Consider the following 14,507-nt stretch of genomic DNA (forward strand, 5'->3'; position numbering starts at 1 on the left):
TGGTGGATTTTATTTCTCTTTCAGTTCTGTAACCAGTAAGGGGCTCAGACAAGATGACCTCAAACATCCTTTCCAGACTGATGTTTCCCTTCTATTCCTGAAGGGCTGTTTACAGCTTATTAGCGATGGGGAGGGAAAGCTCCTGACTGAGGTCTCAGGCAAATGGAAATCTTGTTTACATGCTCTGACCTTAGCTAACACTGATAGAAAGTTTTTTTTTTTAAAGTTCTTGAGGTAGAATGAGCTACTGTAGGATCTTTCAGTGGAGGCTAGATGCCAGTTCTTATTGATGTTCAATTCGATTCACTTCGACAGGAATTTATTTATGTCCTACCTTGTTTCAGGCTCTGTACTGGGCACTAAGCATACAAAGATGAAAAGAACATAGTCCCTGCTCTCAGGTAGCTTACATTTTATGCATCATGTTAGAGCTGAAGGGGTCCTTCCATAGAATGAAGGAAAGCAGCATTTACACAGATGAGAACATATGGTACAGAATAAATTTAAGATAAACAACAACAACAACAAAAAGAAACAAATTTTGGTGATGGGATGGGGTGGGAAATTAACTATTGGGAATATCTGCCAAGGCCTCTTGCAGTATGTGGTATTTGAGCAGAATCTTCAAGGGAATTAGGCAAGCCAAAGCATGGAGATGTAGAGGGGAGCATTTTAGGCTTGTAGGGGGACCAGCATCCAGTGCAAAGTCAGGAGACAATGAGGATAGAATGTTGAATCCTGGGAATAGAAGAGGCCAGTCTGACTGGAGCACAGAGTTCTGGGAAGGCAGGTGGGTTGGACTTATAACCTCCAAGGTTTCTTCTAACTCTGTCAATGACTATTTAGTCTAATCTCGTCAGTTTACAGGGGCAGAGATTGATTCTCATAGAAGAAAAAATGACCTGCTATGGTCACCTATCAAGTTAGTGGCCGAGTCAGGACTTGACTTGGGTCTTTTCACCATATCACATGGATCCCTCTCTATTCTTTATGCCACGGGGTGTGTACACTTAAATATTTAGGGGTGACTGGGTGACACTTGGACAGAGTCCTTGACCTAGACCTAGAATCTTAAAGTTGGAAGAAAACTTGCTAACTTTGTATAGATTCTGGTTCACAAGAGTAGATGGCATCGTATGTTTGAATTTTACCTCAGTACTAGCTGTGTAGCCCTGGGCAAGGAACTTAACTGCTATCTGCCTCAGTTTCCTCATCTGTAAAATGAGGGGGATTGGTTAGAATCAGTGGCCTTTGAGGTCCCTTCTACCTCTAAATCTCTAGCCCTATGACTATTTCCTTTCTCCTAGGTACCTGATAATTCAGTTATAATGCCCCTGACTAGGCCATGGAGTCTAGGACACTAGTTTGTGATCTGAATGAACAGTTTTCTCCATACTTATGTATAGTTTCTATAGTATAGAATCTATGGAATCACAGAGCTTGAAGAGATCATTTCCTCTTTTTACAGATAAGGAAACCACATGTCCAATGTCACAATGTCCAGTGTCAAATAATCACATGTCCAATGTCACAAAGTGAGTTAGAGGAAGAGATGGGCTAAGCCAGTCCACAAGCAAAGCCTACCTGAGGATCAGAGAGCCGAGAGATATCAGGGTAGAGGTAAAACTTGATCCCTTCGGAAGCTCCTGGCAATGTTACCCCTCGAATGAGAAGAATTAGAAGCATGATGTAGGGGAATGTGGCGGTGACATACACGACCTGTCCAAGAGAAACAAAGAAATCAGGAAGGCTTTATTTCCCCCAAAAGTTTGATTCAAGAAAGTTCATTGAAGTAGTAAGTCTTCATCTTGTAACTGAATCATAGCCCCGAGGAGAGGGGTGGGGGGTGGGGGCAACCAGAGATAAGTCTATAAAACAAACTCATTTTTATCAATCATCTTATTCCCTCATTGGTAGCCACCATTTCAACCTGAATGCTTTTCAACTGTTTCCAGACAAAAGGATCCCAAGAGGAACAGCTAAGTTCTGATATCCAAAATAATTTGTTTTGACAGCTAAGTGCATATACTTAACCAAAAGGGAAGAAAAAACATTTCCATAAAAATGATCTTCAGGGTGAAAGGGATATTGAAATCAACCCTAACAGGAGACCCAGCTCTTCCTCTGACTAATTATGAGATTGGGCAAGTCACTTCTCTTTGGACTCCAGCTTCCTCCTCGTCTTTTAAATGCAAAGATTCAGAATCATACATTTCAAGCTGAAAAGGTCATCCAGAGCTGGAAGGAAACTCTGAGGACATCCAATTCTGCCCATCATTTTACAGGGAGCCCAGGGAGATTGTCCTTTGTGGTCAGTGAGTCAGTCAACAAACATTTATTACGTGCCTACTCTGTGCCAGGCACTGTGCTAAGCGTTGGGAATACAAAGAAAGACAGGGCAATCCCTGCTCTCAAGGAGCTCCCAATCTAAAGGGGGATAAAAATGCCTTTTAGAAACAAGCTAGAGAGAGGATAAATTGGTGCTACCATTAAGAAGGTGCTACCATTAAAGAGGACTTGGGGAAGGTTTCTAATAGATGGTGGCATGTTATCTGGGGCTTAAAGGAAGCCAGGGAAGTCAGGAAATAGAAAAGATGAGCCAGAGCATTCCAGGCAGAGAAAATGTCCAGTGAAATATTATCAAATATTCAGGGGTAGGAGGATTTGAACCCAGAGTCTCTGCCCACACAATTAGTTCTCTGTTGCAGTACACCACAAGGAATCTTAGAGATGGAAAGGACTAAATTAATCTTTTGTAATTTGGAACCATTGACATTAAAATTATTTAAAATCATCTTACTGATAGGGACTCCACTGAAGCTTTGTTTGAAAAGAAGTTTGAAAACCAATTGTCTCATTTTGCAGATCAGGAAATTCAATGTTTTTCTTTTTCTTCTTCTTTTTTCTTTTTCTTTTCTTTTTGGCGGGGTAATGAGGGTTGAGTGACTTGCCCAGGGTCACACAGCCAGTAAGTGTCAAGTGTCTGAGGTCGGATTTGAACTCCGGTCCTCCTGAATCCAGGGCCGGTGCTTTATCCACTGTGCCACCTAGCTGCCCAGGAAATTCAATATTTTCAAAAGGATTTCACTTTGTTTGGGGAAAACATTCCTTTGGGCCTCAGTTTTTCCTCTTGGAAAATGTGCTGGATGTTTTCTATGGTTCTTTCTAGTTTTAATCTATGATCTTAGGCAGCAAATGCTGTTGTTAACTCAAATATAAACAGATGGTTAAATTTTCAGTGTGAGCATTTACACCTCAGAAATAGGCAACTGCTACACATCAAGGCTTGCTTTGTTGATTGTCTAGATTTGAGAAAAGTGATGGAGAAAATGTTAATGATGCAGATGAAATTTAAAAGTGTGTTGTGTGTATATTTTTTATTTTTGGAATCAGTCGTTAAACATTTGCCAGTACACTGCCAATTCTAGAGTATGATAAGATCCAGAATGAGAAGTAACTTGCTTAAGGTGACTTGGGTAGGCTAGAGCATAGGCAAGTGTTTGGAGAGATAGGTAAAAAATGGTTGCCAGATCCATTCTTTTTCCTACTTCCCATAACTCATGCACTAAGAGGTCACATGGTCTAATGGAAAGAATACTGGATGTGATATATCAGAGGATCTGACTTGGAGCTTCAGCTATGCTACATGACTTTTGACAAATCGTATTGCCTAAGGACATTATTCAGCTTGTATGTATGTGACAGTATTTTTAAGACAGAAGGTATTATTGTGAAAGGAGAAAAGAAACTCAAATTCACGTGTTTCAAATCTTTTGACTCCAAGTCTACTGTTCCTTCTCCATAGGGTATTTAACTTTAGTGTTAGTTTCTCTATTTAGAAAATGGGGGTTCTAATAATTTTATTACCTATATTCCAAAGTCGATTGTAAGGAAAACAGTGCTTTTTATATCTTGACATGCAAAAGAATGTATTGGATTTCTAGGACCTGAAAAAAATTCCCTAATTGCCTCAGTTTCTTCACTTATAAAATAAGGACGATAATCTCAGCACCAGTTCCCAGGGTTGTTGTAAGGGAGATGCTGTATAAACTCTAAAGTGCTATATGGTATATTTTAATATTATATGCTATGGCTTTAAGGGGCTGTCTACTGTATATGTATCAACAATGCAATATGGAAGCCAAGACAGTTAGTGAGATCTTGGGCTGCTTTAAGAGCACAATTTCCAGGAATAAGGAGATGACACTCCTCCTGTAATCCACTCTAGTCTTATCACAGCTAAAGTATTATGTTCTGCTCTGGGTACCACCATTTTGGAGAGAAATGAGTTGAAGGGACTTTAACCCATGCCATATGAGGACTGGTTGGAGGAACTTGTGATGTTTAACCTGGAGAAGTTAGGATTTCAAGGTGGTACATGATAGCTATCTTCAAGTACTTGAAAGGTTGTGCAAAAGGGATTAAACCTATTCTATTTAGCCTTAAAGGGCACACCTAGGAGTATTGATAGATGTCACAAAGGGATAAATTAAGACTCTGTGTTAGGAAAACCTTTTTTACAATTAGAGCAATCATAAAGCGGAACCAGCTGCCTTGGGAAGGAGTAGCCCTCCCCCGCCCCCCCCTTACTCCTGGAGGTCTTCTTTTTTATTTATTATTTATTTATTTATTTTTGTGGGGCAATGAGGGTTAAGGGACTTGCCCAGGGTCACCCAGCTCTGGAGGTCTCTTCTTGAAGAGACTTGAAGGCTACTTGTTTTGTGGGTTATGGAGGAGATTCTTTTATGGCACAAATTGGAGTAAGTAGCAGCTGAAATCCTATCAGCTCTCAAATTCTGTGATTCTGTGAGCCCTAAGCCATGACCTGGTTTTATTTCTTATATCCACCACTCAATAAACATATATTGAGCACCTGCTATGTGTCTGTGCTAAGCACCTAGGACAGAGATAAAAGGAAAAGTGTTTCTGCCCTCTGGAAGGGCATTCACAGTAGAGAGACAATAAGTATATATAAAAATATGTACAGCATGTAAACAAAGATAAATACTAGGGGCAGCTAGGTGGCGCAGTGGAAAGAGCCTTGGAGTCAGGAGTACCTGAGTTCAAATTTGGCGTCAGACACTTAACACTTACTAGCCCTGTGACCCTGGGCAAGTCACTAACCCCAATTGCCTCACTTAAAAAAAAAAAAAAAGATAAATACTGGGTTGTTTTGGGAGGGAGGGAATGAAATTTCTTGTAGAATATGGCACTTGGACTGCACTTTATTCTTTTTTTGTGTGTTGTTGTTTTGGTTTGGTTTTTGTAGGTGTGTGTGTGGTTTTTGTTGTTTGTTGTTGTTGTTGTTGTTGTTTTTGGTGAGTTAATTGGGGTTAAGTGACTTGTCCAGGGTCACACGGCTAGTAAGTGTTAAGTGTCTGACGCCAGATTTGAACTCAGGTCCTCCTGAATCCAGGGCCAGTGCTCTACCCACTGTGCCACCTAGCTGGCCCTGCACTGCACTTTAAAAGGAACCAAGGTTTCCAAGAGGTGTGGGTGAGGAATTGAATTTATTGCAGATTGATAGAGAGCCAGGGAAAAGGCAAGGAGATGGAATGAGATAAGACTGTTACATGTAAGGAATTGGAAAGTCAGTTTTGTTGAACCACAGTGTGCATGAAGCAAATCAATATCATTAGGCTGGAAATATTAGATGTGCCCAGGTTATGAGAGGCTTTCAGTGCTAAACAGTCTTTATATTTGATCTTTGGGAGAAAAGGGAATCACCAGAGATTATTGAGTATGGGGGTGATGTCCTCAGACCTATGATCTTTAAGGAAATCACTTTAGTGGCCCAGTGGAGTATTGATTGGAATTGAAGACAAGAGGCCAAATAGGAGACCACTGTAAGAGTCCAGTCAAGAAGCCGTAATGGAATGAAGTAGAGTAATAGGCGTGTGAGTGGAAAGTAGGACTTGAATAGTAGGGTGTTATTGAGGTAGAAAGCCTAAGAATTGTCAATGGATTAGATAAGAGGTATGAGTGAGAGTGAGGAGTTGAGGATGACTCTGAGGATCAGAGCCTGGATGACTGGGAGGAGGGTAATACCTTGGACAGTAACAGGGAAGTTAGGAAAGAGCATGAGGTTAACCCACACCATATCAGGATTAGCTGAAGGATCTGGTGATGTTTAGTGGGAGAAGTTAAGATTCAAAAGTGGGCCAGAAGTCATAGAACCTCAAAGGTTTGATATGTAAAAATAAGGGGTTGAACTAGGTGACCTCTCAGGTCAATTCTACTGGAGAGCATAGATTCTGTGATCCTATGAATTTAATTCAACAAACATTTATTAGGTTCCTACTAATATACAAGGCACTCTATTAGGTGCTGAGGACACAGAACAAAAATGAAACAATACCTGCCCTCAAGGATCTTACTTTCTATTGAGGGGATATAATACATACCCAACAAGTAAACACAAAGTGATTGGAAAGTGGGGGAAGAGAAGAGAAATGCCAACAACTGGAAAAGGCTTCCTGTAGGAAGCAGTGCTTAAATTTGGAGTTCAAAGAACTCCGCTCAAATCTCTTAATCAGTCTCTTACTCACTTCATGACCTTGTAGCAGGTTGCTTTCCTTCTCTGGACCTGTTTCCCCCTCTGTAAATGGATAGGGTTGGAACCAGATGGGCTCTAATTCTCCTTCCTGCTCCAAATCCTTTCACCATTTCTTAAGTAGCCGAGGCCCTGCCTGGAATGGTATCCTAACAGCCAGTCCTTGAACTCCAAGCATTATGATAAATTATGCATGCACAGTTTAATGCAAAGACAATGGAGTCTTTGACAAGTTACCCTCAAGCCTGGCTTGACCTTGACCTCTCTCAGCCCCATGGTATAACTCAGGTCCTCTGAGGTGAAAAATTGACCCTGCCGACTAATCTGTCAGGTCCCTAGAGTCCCAGTTAAATGAAGTATAAACTGCTCCAAACAGGCCCCTGGGGGAAAAAAAGGAGTTTCTCCTATTGTTGGCTTTTCCTTTCCCATAGGTCAAGTCCCAGTGAATAGAAAGGTTAGCACAATTGGTGGTAATTATACTGTATCCTGTTTTAATTGACCCTAATTGCTCATTTACATACCAATACTTGGAATTGTGGTCTCCCCCTTCCCCCTTCTTCCAGCTCACAGAGATTTCATAGCAGGGCTGTTGTCTAAGCTTTGGGACGGCCACAAAAAAGTAGTCATGCCTGTCCTCACCAAGTTGCTAGAACAATGGGACTAATTAGAAAGCTAGCTTTCTGAATTATCGAACCAGTTAATCACAGCCCCAGAGTTCAGAAGGCAGCCTGACTGACCAATGGAAGGAGCTCTCTAGGCTGGATAGCTCCAAAAGCTGTCGGGGGCCAGGAGACAGAAATCCTGCGGATTTAGAAAGACCTGGGTTCTAGCCTCCCATTTAGGCTGTTAATTGGCTGTATCACTTAGAACAAACTAGTTTCCCTTCCCAGACCTCAGTTCCCTCACCTGTGAAATGCAGGGCTCAGACGAGGTGGCTTCTAAGAATCTTGCCAGCGTTTAAGCACTTGGATTCTATGAGGAGCACAGTTGAAGCTGGAAAGTTCTACCTTGCACTTGATAGATAATTAATAAGCACTTGTTAATTAATTGCCTCTTACTTTCTATCTTACCCTGGGTAAGTTACTTAACCTCCTTAGGCCTCAGTTTCTCCATCTGTAAAATAAAGTAACGAATAGAACTGTGACCTCTGAAGTCCCATTCATCTAACTCTAAGGGTGTGATCCTATGTCTTTAGTGTGAGAATCCTGTTTTGTTTCATTTTACAAAAGAAGAAACTAAGAAACAGGGAGAGAAAGTAACTTGCACTGTGTGATTTATGATATAGAGTGTTAAATTTGGAAGCAGAAAGCCAGGGTTGGAATCCTGCTTCTGATCCTTACTCTGTGTGTGTGTGTGTGTGTGTGTGTGTGACCATGGCCAAGTCACCTAAACTCTCTGGGTGTTGATTTTTTCATTTGTAAAATGGGACAAATAATATTCATAGTAGACACTGTGGTGCTCAATAACTATGTAAATGGAATAACTAATTGAATTTAGTATTGGACCAGACATCAGAGGGCATCTAGTTTAACCTCCCAGTCTTACAAATGGAGAAACTGGTCATCCCATGGTGTTTATGAAACACCACAGCACAGGATGTCATACTTGGGAGTAAATGCTCAGGAAGGGAGGATCTATTGGTCTGGTTTGTTGTTTTGTTTCATTTTGTTTCATTTTGGTAGCTGGGGTTGAGACCTGCTCTCCTCCCAGCTACCAAAATGAATGGTATCCTCTGAGGAAATAAACTGAAGTCTCCCCCTCTCCATTACAGGGCTCTTAGGTGGGACTGGCTACTGGTAGACAGAGTGGAGAGACTTGAGTGATATGAATGTTGTTGTTCAGTTGTCTCAGATGTGTCCAACTCTTTGTGACTCCATTTGGGTTTTTTTTTCTTTTTTCTTTTTCTTTTTCTTTTTCTTTTTTTTTTTTTGTGGGGCAATGGGGATTAAGTGACTTCCCCAGGGTCACACAGCTAGTAAGTGTCAAGTGTCTGAGGCCAGATTTGAACTCAGGTACTCTTGTATCCAGGGCTGGTGTTTTATCCACCGTGCCACCTAGCTGCCCCCATTTGGGGTTTTCTTGGCAAAGATACTGAAGTAGTTTGCCATTTCCTTCTCCAGCTCATTTTACAGATGAGGAAACTGAGGAAAACAGGGTTAAGTGATTTGCTCAGGGTCACACAGCTAGTAAGTGTCTGAGGATGAATTTGAACCTGAGTCTTCTTGACTCCAGGACAAGTGCTCTATGTATTGCACCACCTAGCCTGGGATGAGCAATTCCCCTCAATTGCTTGAGATATTCTCTTATTAGGAAGAAGTTGGGAAGTTTGAATGGCTCCTGATCAAATGGGAATTGTTCTCTCTTTCTCAGGTGTAAAAAGGAGAAAGGAGGAGAAGAAAGCTGACATTCACATGATGATTGCAGGTTTGCCAAGTGCTTTACATGATGTTCTTCCCAGCCATTTTCTACCCCTCTGCTTCTCCCTCCAAACCAGACCACCAAAGATCATGCCTGCCAGGACCTCCAAGCTCCCCAGGACCATATATGCTTATTTTCACCCTGGCCTGGATACTCCTCCCACTCCCCAACACACACACTCTAGGTACACTCTCCCAGCCCCTGTTTTCTAAATCTTGCTCTGAAAATTGTCATGATGTCAATACTATCATTATTTACAAGTAGTGTGACCATAGCAAGTTACTTTCTTCCAGGTTCATTTTTCTCATATGCAAAATGGGAATCTAATACTTATAGCACCTACCTCACAAAATAATACTATAGTCTTTATCAAGATCATAATCAAACTTATCTGTTTATGGGTCACCTAGTTCCCTTCAAATATATCTTACATGAGACCTTTTCTGATCTCTCCCCCCCCCCTCCCAGATAGAGGGCAAACTCATTGAGGGAAGGGACTGTTTCACTTTGGTATTTCTATCTCCAGCACCCAAAGCAGTGCCTGGTATATAGTAGGTGCTTAATAAATGCTTGTTGATGAATGAATAGATTGATCTGAACTTAGAATTGTTGACAGGAGACCCTGTTTGCTGGGCAAACTTTTGTGTGGTTAGCTGTTAAGAGGAAAGAATACTTGCATTGAGGTAAAGCCTTGCAGAGGTTCCTAACCTGTGGGTTGTTTTCATTTATTGTTAGTAGCTATATTTCAACAAAATTGTTTGTGTGGTGTTTTTTTTTCCTAGTAAATCTACACATTTTGTTTTATGAATTTAAAAAAATGACCCTGAGAATGGCTCTGTTGGTTTCACTTGACTGCTCAAGGATCCATGACACAAAGTCAGGGGGGTTAGCACATTCCCAGGACCCTAAAGCAGGGAAAACTGTCCCTGCCAAAGCTTTCATCCCTTCTGTAGACAGGAAACCTAGGAGAGTTTGTATTAGAGGATAAGCTGGGGTCTTACTGCAAAGAACTTTGGGAGAGCCCAGATAGGGCTGCCCACTGAATATTTCTTATTTGCTCTATTGCTTTGGGCTGTCATTTTTTTTTTTACTCTTTCAAAGAGTCTCACTCCTATAAGATCACAAGTTGTGAGCTTGCAAGAGGTGAGTCAGCCTCCATGGCTTGGGAGATTTCCAGTATGTATTTTTCTGGTTTTCCTAGGTGCTGGATATGAGCCAAGGGAGTGAGAAAATCAACCCCTTCTCCATGCATGGAGAATCTTCACGTCTTACTGAGTCTCTGACACAAGGGGCCTTTGTGTTAACAGCCTCCACCCTCTGGGAGAGGGGGAGTCAGGGTGGGCCTTACAGCTGTCTGCCCATATCATAAGCAAACCTGGCTGGTTCCTGCCAAATGTATCTTCCCCAACAGCTGTCACAGTGACAGATTCTTGGCTCTGGACTGGGCCCTGATCCCTTTATAGGGAGAGAAAATAACAAATTAATGGCAGCCTCAGTGAGATCACACCTGTGGTCTGATCATATCTGACTCTCTGAGCAAAAAGAAACCCATATAAAGTCAGATCAAGCAAGATTACATGCTCCCTTACCCTACAATATTTGCATCAAAACTTCAGAATAGAATATGCCTCCACCATAGAAAAATGCCCCTTAATTCTTTTTAGATGTGTGACCATACACAAATCACACAGCATCTCTGAGTTTCAGTTTCTGAAAATTACTAAAATGTCCTTTGGCCCAGATAGTCTACTACTGGCCATGTACCCCAGGAAGGTCAGTGATGAAGAGAAAGGCCTCATATACACCATAACATTTATAGCAGCACTTTTTGAGGTAGCAAAGAACTGGAAACAAATTGGATGTCCATTTATCGGGGACTGGCTGACCAACTCTTTGTATATGAACATAATGGAATATATTACTGTGTTGTAGTAAATGAAGAGCACCATTATCATCATCTGTCATAATTATAACTAGCATTTACATAGCACCTACTATGTGCCAGGTATTGTGCGAGTCCTTTACAAATATTTTCTCATTTGATTCTCACAACCCTGTGAGGTAGGTGCCATGGTTATTCTCTATTTACAGTAGAGGAAACTGAGGCTAAGCCACTTGTCTAAATTAATACAGTGAATAAATGTTTGAGGCTAGATATAAACTCAGTTCTTCCTGATTTCAGGTCCATACCTCTATCTATTGAGCCACCTAGCAATGAATACAGAGAAGCATGGGGGCATTTCTATGAACCAATGCAAAATGAAGTACATAGAACCAGATGAAGAATAGGCACAAGCATTATCACAATATAAGTGGAAGGAACAACAAAACAATAGAAAAATGAACATTGTAAAACTGTAACAACCAAACTTGGCTCCAAAGAAGTGGTCTATAAGAAAGCATACCCCCAGTCTTCCTACCTGCCTCCTTCTTACTCATTTCATAGGCTCTATCCAGCGGAAACCCAATTTTGCTTTTAAATCTTAGACTGAAATCCAATGGCATGTAACTATAGTCACTGGAATTCTCGTGTTTCATTGTAAGTATGTGATGCCATATGTTAAGAAAACTGGAATCTTCAAAGTAAAAACTCCCAGGAATATTATAGCTGGATTCTAAAGTTCCAAGGTCAAGGAAAATATATTACAAGCAGTCATAAAGAAATAAATACCATGGAGCCACAGTCACTATCATACAAGATTTAGCATTTTCCATATTAAAGGAGAGGAAGGATTGGGATATGACATTCTGGAAGGCAAAGTATCTAGGATTACAACCAAGAATAACCTACCCAGCAAAACTGAATATAATCCTTCTGGGGGTGGGGTAGAAAATGGATATTTAATGAAATAGAGGACTTTCAAGCATTCCTGATGAAAAGACCACAACTGAATAGAAAATCTGACATTCAAACATAAGACTCAAGAGAAGAATAAAAATGCAAACAGGAAAGAGAAATAATAAGGGGCTCAGTAAGTTTAAACTTTCTACATTCTTATCCAGGAATGCAATCAGAAAGTATCTACATAGTGCATGGGTATGAGCTGATTTAATTGGGATGATCTCAGAAAAAATGAAGAGATGAGAGAGAGATATGCACTGGGAGAAGGGGAAGAGAAAAGAAGACTGAGGAAGATTACTTCACCAAAAATGGCACATAGGTAAGAGCTTTTATAGTGGAGGGGAAAGGGGGTTGGGTGGGTGTCAAAAATGCTTCAAACAGAAGGACATACAGAGAATTAAAATAAGGGGCTAGAGCAGAATCTATTAATCTATTATGCTTCAGTTAAAATAAAAAAAGCAGGGGGTAGCAATCTTCTTTTTAAAAATCAAAAATAAAATAGACCTAATTAAAATAGATAAGCATGAAAACTACATTTTATTTTTGTTTTTATGGTGGGGCAATGTGGGTTAAGTGACTTGCCCAGGGTCACACAGCAAGTAAATGTCAAGTATCTGAGGCCAGATTTGAACTTAGGTCCTGCTGAATCCAGGGCTTTATCCAGTGCACCACTTAGCTGCCCCATGAAAAATACATTTTGCTAAAAGCTAACATAGGCAATGATTTAAGATAAAAAATTTTATAGTAACTTTCTCAAATAAAAGGTTTTGTTTCTTAAATATGTAGGAAATTAAATCAAATTTATAAAAAAGAAGAATCATTCCTCAATTGATAATTGGTCAAGGGATATGAACAGGAAATTTTCAGAAGAGCCATCTCTAGTTATATGAAAAATACTCTAATCACCATTGATTAGAGAAATGCAAATTAAAATGTCTTTGAGATACCACTTCACACCTATCATAAATAATAAATGCTAGAAGGGGTGTGGGAACACAGGTAGACTAATGCATTGTTGGTGGAGTTGTGAACCAATTTAATCATTCTGGAGAATAATTTGGAACTGTGCCCAAAGTGTTATAAAGCTGTGCATATCTTTTGAACCAGAAATACAAGCACTGAGTCTATATCCCAAAAAGATCAAAGAAAAAGGAAAAAGACTTATATGTACAAAAATATTTATAGCAGGTCTTTATGATGGCAAAGAATTGGAAATTGAGGAGATTGCTCATCATTTGGGGAGTGGATGAAAATGTGTTGTCATATCATTTTAATGGAACAATACTGGACTATAAAATGATCCAAGACAAATCAGAAGAACTCATTATGAAAATAAATTCTATCCCCCTTCCCTATTTCTGATAAAATTTATTTACAATCTTTTTTTTACTGGCATGGGATGAAAATATTAATGTCCTTAATCCCTTTTTTGTGCATCCATGATAACATGGTATATTGCTTATCTTCTCAGTTGATGAGGGAAGGGTTAGAAGAAGGGAGAGAAATTGAAACTAAAAAGTTTTTGAAGTTTACAAATGAAAATAAAAAAGAAAGGTGAAATATGGCTTGTTTTGTGAGAGGGAGCTGGGACTTTGTTAGTAATTAATGTATCACCCGAAGCATTTGGGCCAATAATTATGGATTTCATCTGGCCTGGCCACTTTTCAGTTTTACAGACAACCTAGTCACCCCACTTCCCTGCTGATGTAATTGTTTCATTATTAATTGTATGAATGGTGTGCAAACCTATTTTTTTTTTTATCCGACTTGCACTTTTGCTGTACTGGCCTTTTGGTGATCATAGAGATGATTAGATATTTTCCATATCCTCCTTCTTCAAGGATTCTCTCTATTTCCTTGCTTCTCAATATACAATAATAAAGTTTCTGGTTGGTGTTGAAATGTTGTTGTTCTTTGGACTACTTTGACTCTTCATATCAATCTTTTGACTTTGGCTTTCAATTGATGACTATGAGAATCTAGAATTTCTGCTATAATTTTGTTTTTTAGATTTCACTCCACACATTTCTTTTTTGATCCTTTTAACTGGGTAATATAACATTCAAGTTTTCTACTGCACAAATGAGCTCACTCTTGATTTAATTTTTTAGTTCCTCTTTACAAATCTTTACTAGGTTTCCCAAAATGCTTCTGCCATGGGGGTATTTGATGTTTGTCCTTGGGAGTATTCCTGGATAGTTTCTGCCTTCCTTCTTGTGATTCTCACCATGGCAACAGCCACAAGATCTTGAGATATTTTTACACAATCTGTCAAATATTGCCTAAGAATGAGTTTGTTCATGATGGTTAAAGCAAATGCTAGCTGTTAAAAAGTACTCTGTTTTGTATATGTTAGCTGGATGTTAAACTAAAAAAGGACTTTTTTGAAATTCCTGTCTAAGGATGCCCATCTATTCTTCAAAATTATTTGAGTCACATACATAATTTTTGTCATCCTTTTCATAATTAGATAGAAGTTCTGGAATTTACATCAAGTGAAGATTTTCAAAGCTGTCAGATTCTCCAACTTTTCTATCTTCAGATTTTTATAGATCTTTCATTTCCTCTCACCTCCATCTAATCTCAATTTAGGAATGAAGTTTATTCCTTATGATTTTCCTCACAATACAATCTTATATAGCCTGGAGTACCATTGACAAAAAGCAGTATGAAGCCCTTACCTTTAGCTGCTAA

At 39.7% G+C, this 14,507-nt stretch overlaps 1 protein-coding gene across 1 annotated transcript in view; it reads right to left on the minus strand.

Annotated features, from left to right (window-relative positions):
• The window catches only part of SLC6A11 (solute carrier family 6 member 11), a 174,580-nt gene that overhangs the window by 77,799 nt on the left and 82,274 nt on the right, over nucleotides 1-14,507 (minus strand). The window contains exon 6 of the mRNA XM_043963677.1: nucleotides 1,585-1,719. Within this exon, the coding sequence (XP_043819612.1) occupies nucleotides 1,585-1,719 (135 nt within the window). The remainder of the gene's footprint in view (nucleotides 1-1,584; nucleotides 1,720-14,507) is intronic.

The sequence above is a fragment of the Dromiciops gliroides genome, chromosome 1 (genome assembly GCF_019393635.1).
Source record: "Dromiciops gliroides isolate mDroGli1 chromosome 1, mDroGli1.pri, whole genome shotgun sequence".
Lineage (NCBI taxonomy): Eukaryota > Metazoa > Chordata > Mammalia > Microbiotheria > Microbiotheriidae > Dromiciops > Dromiciops gliroides.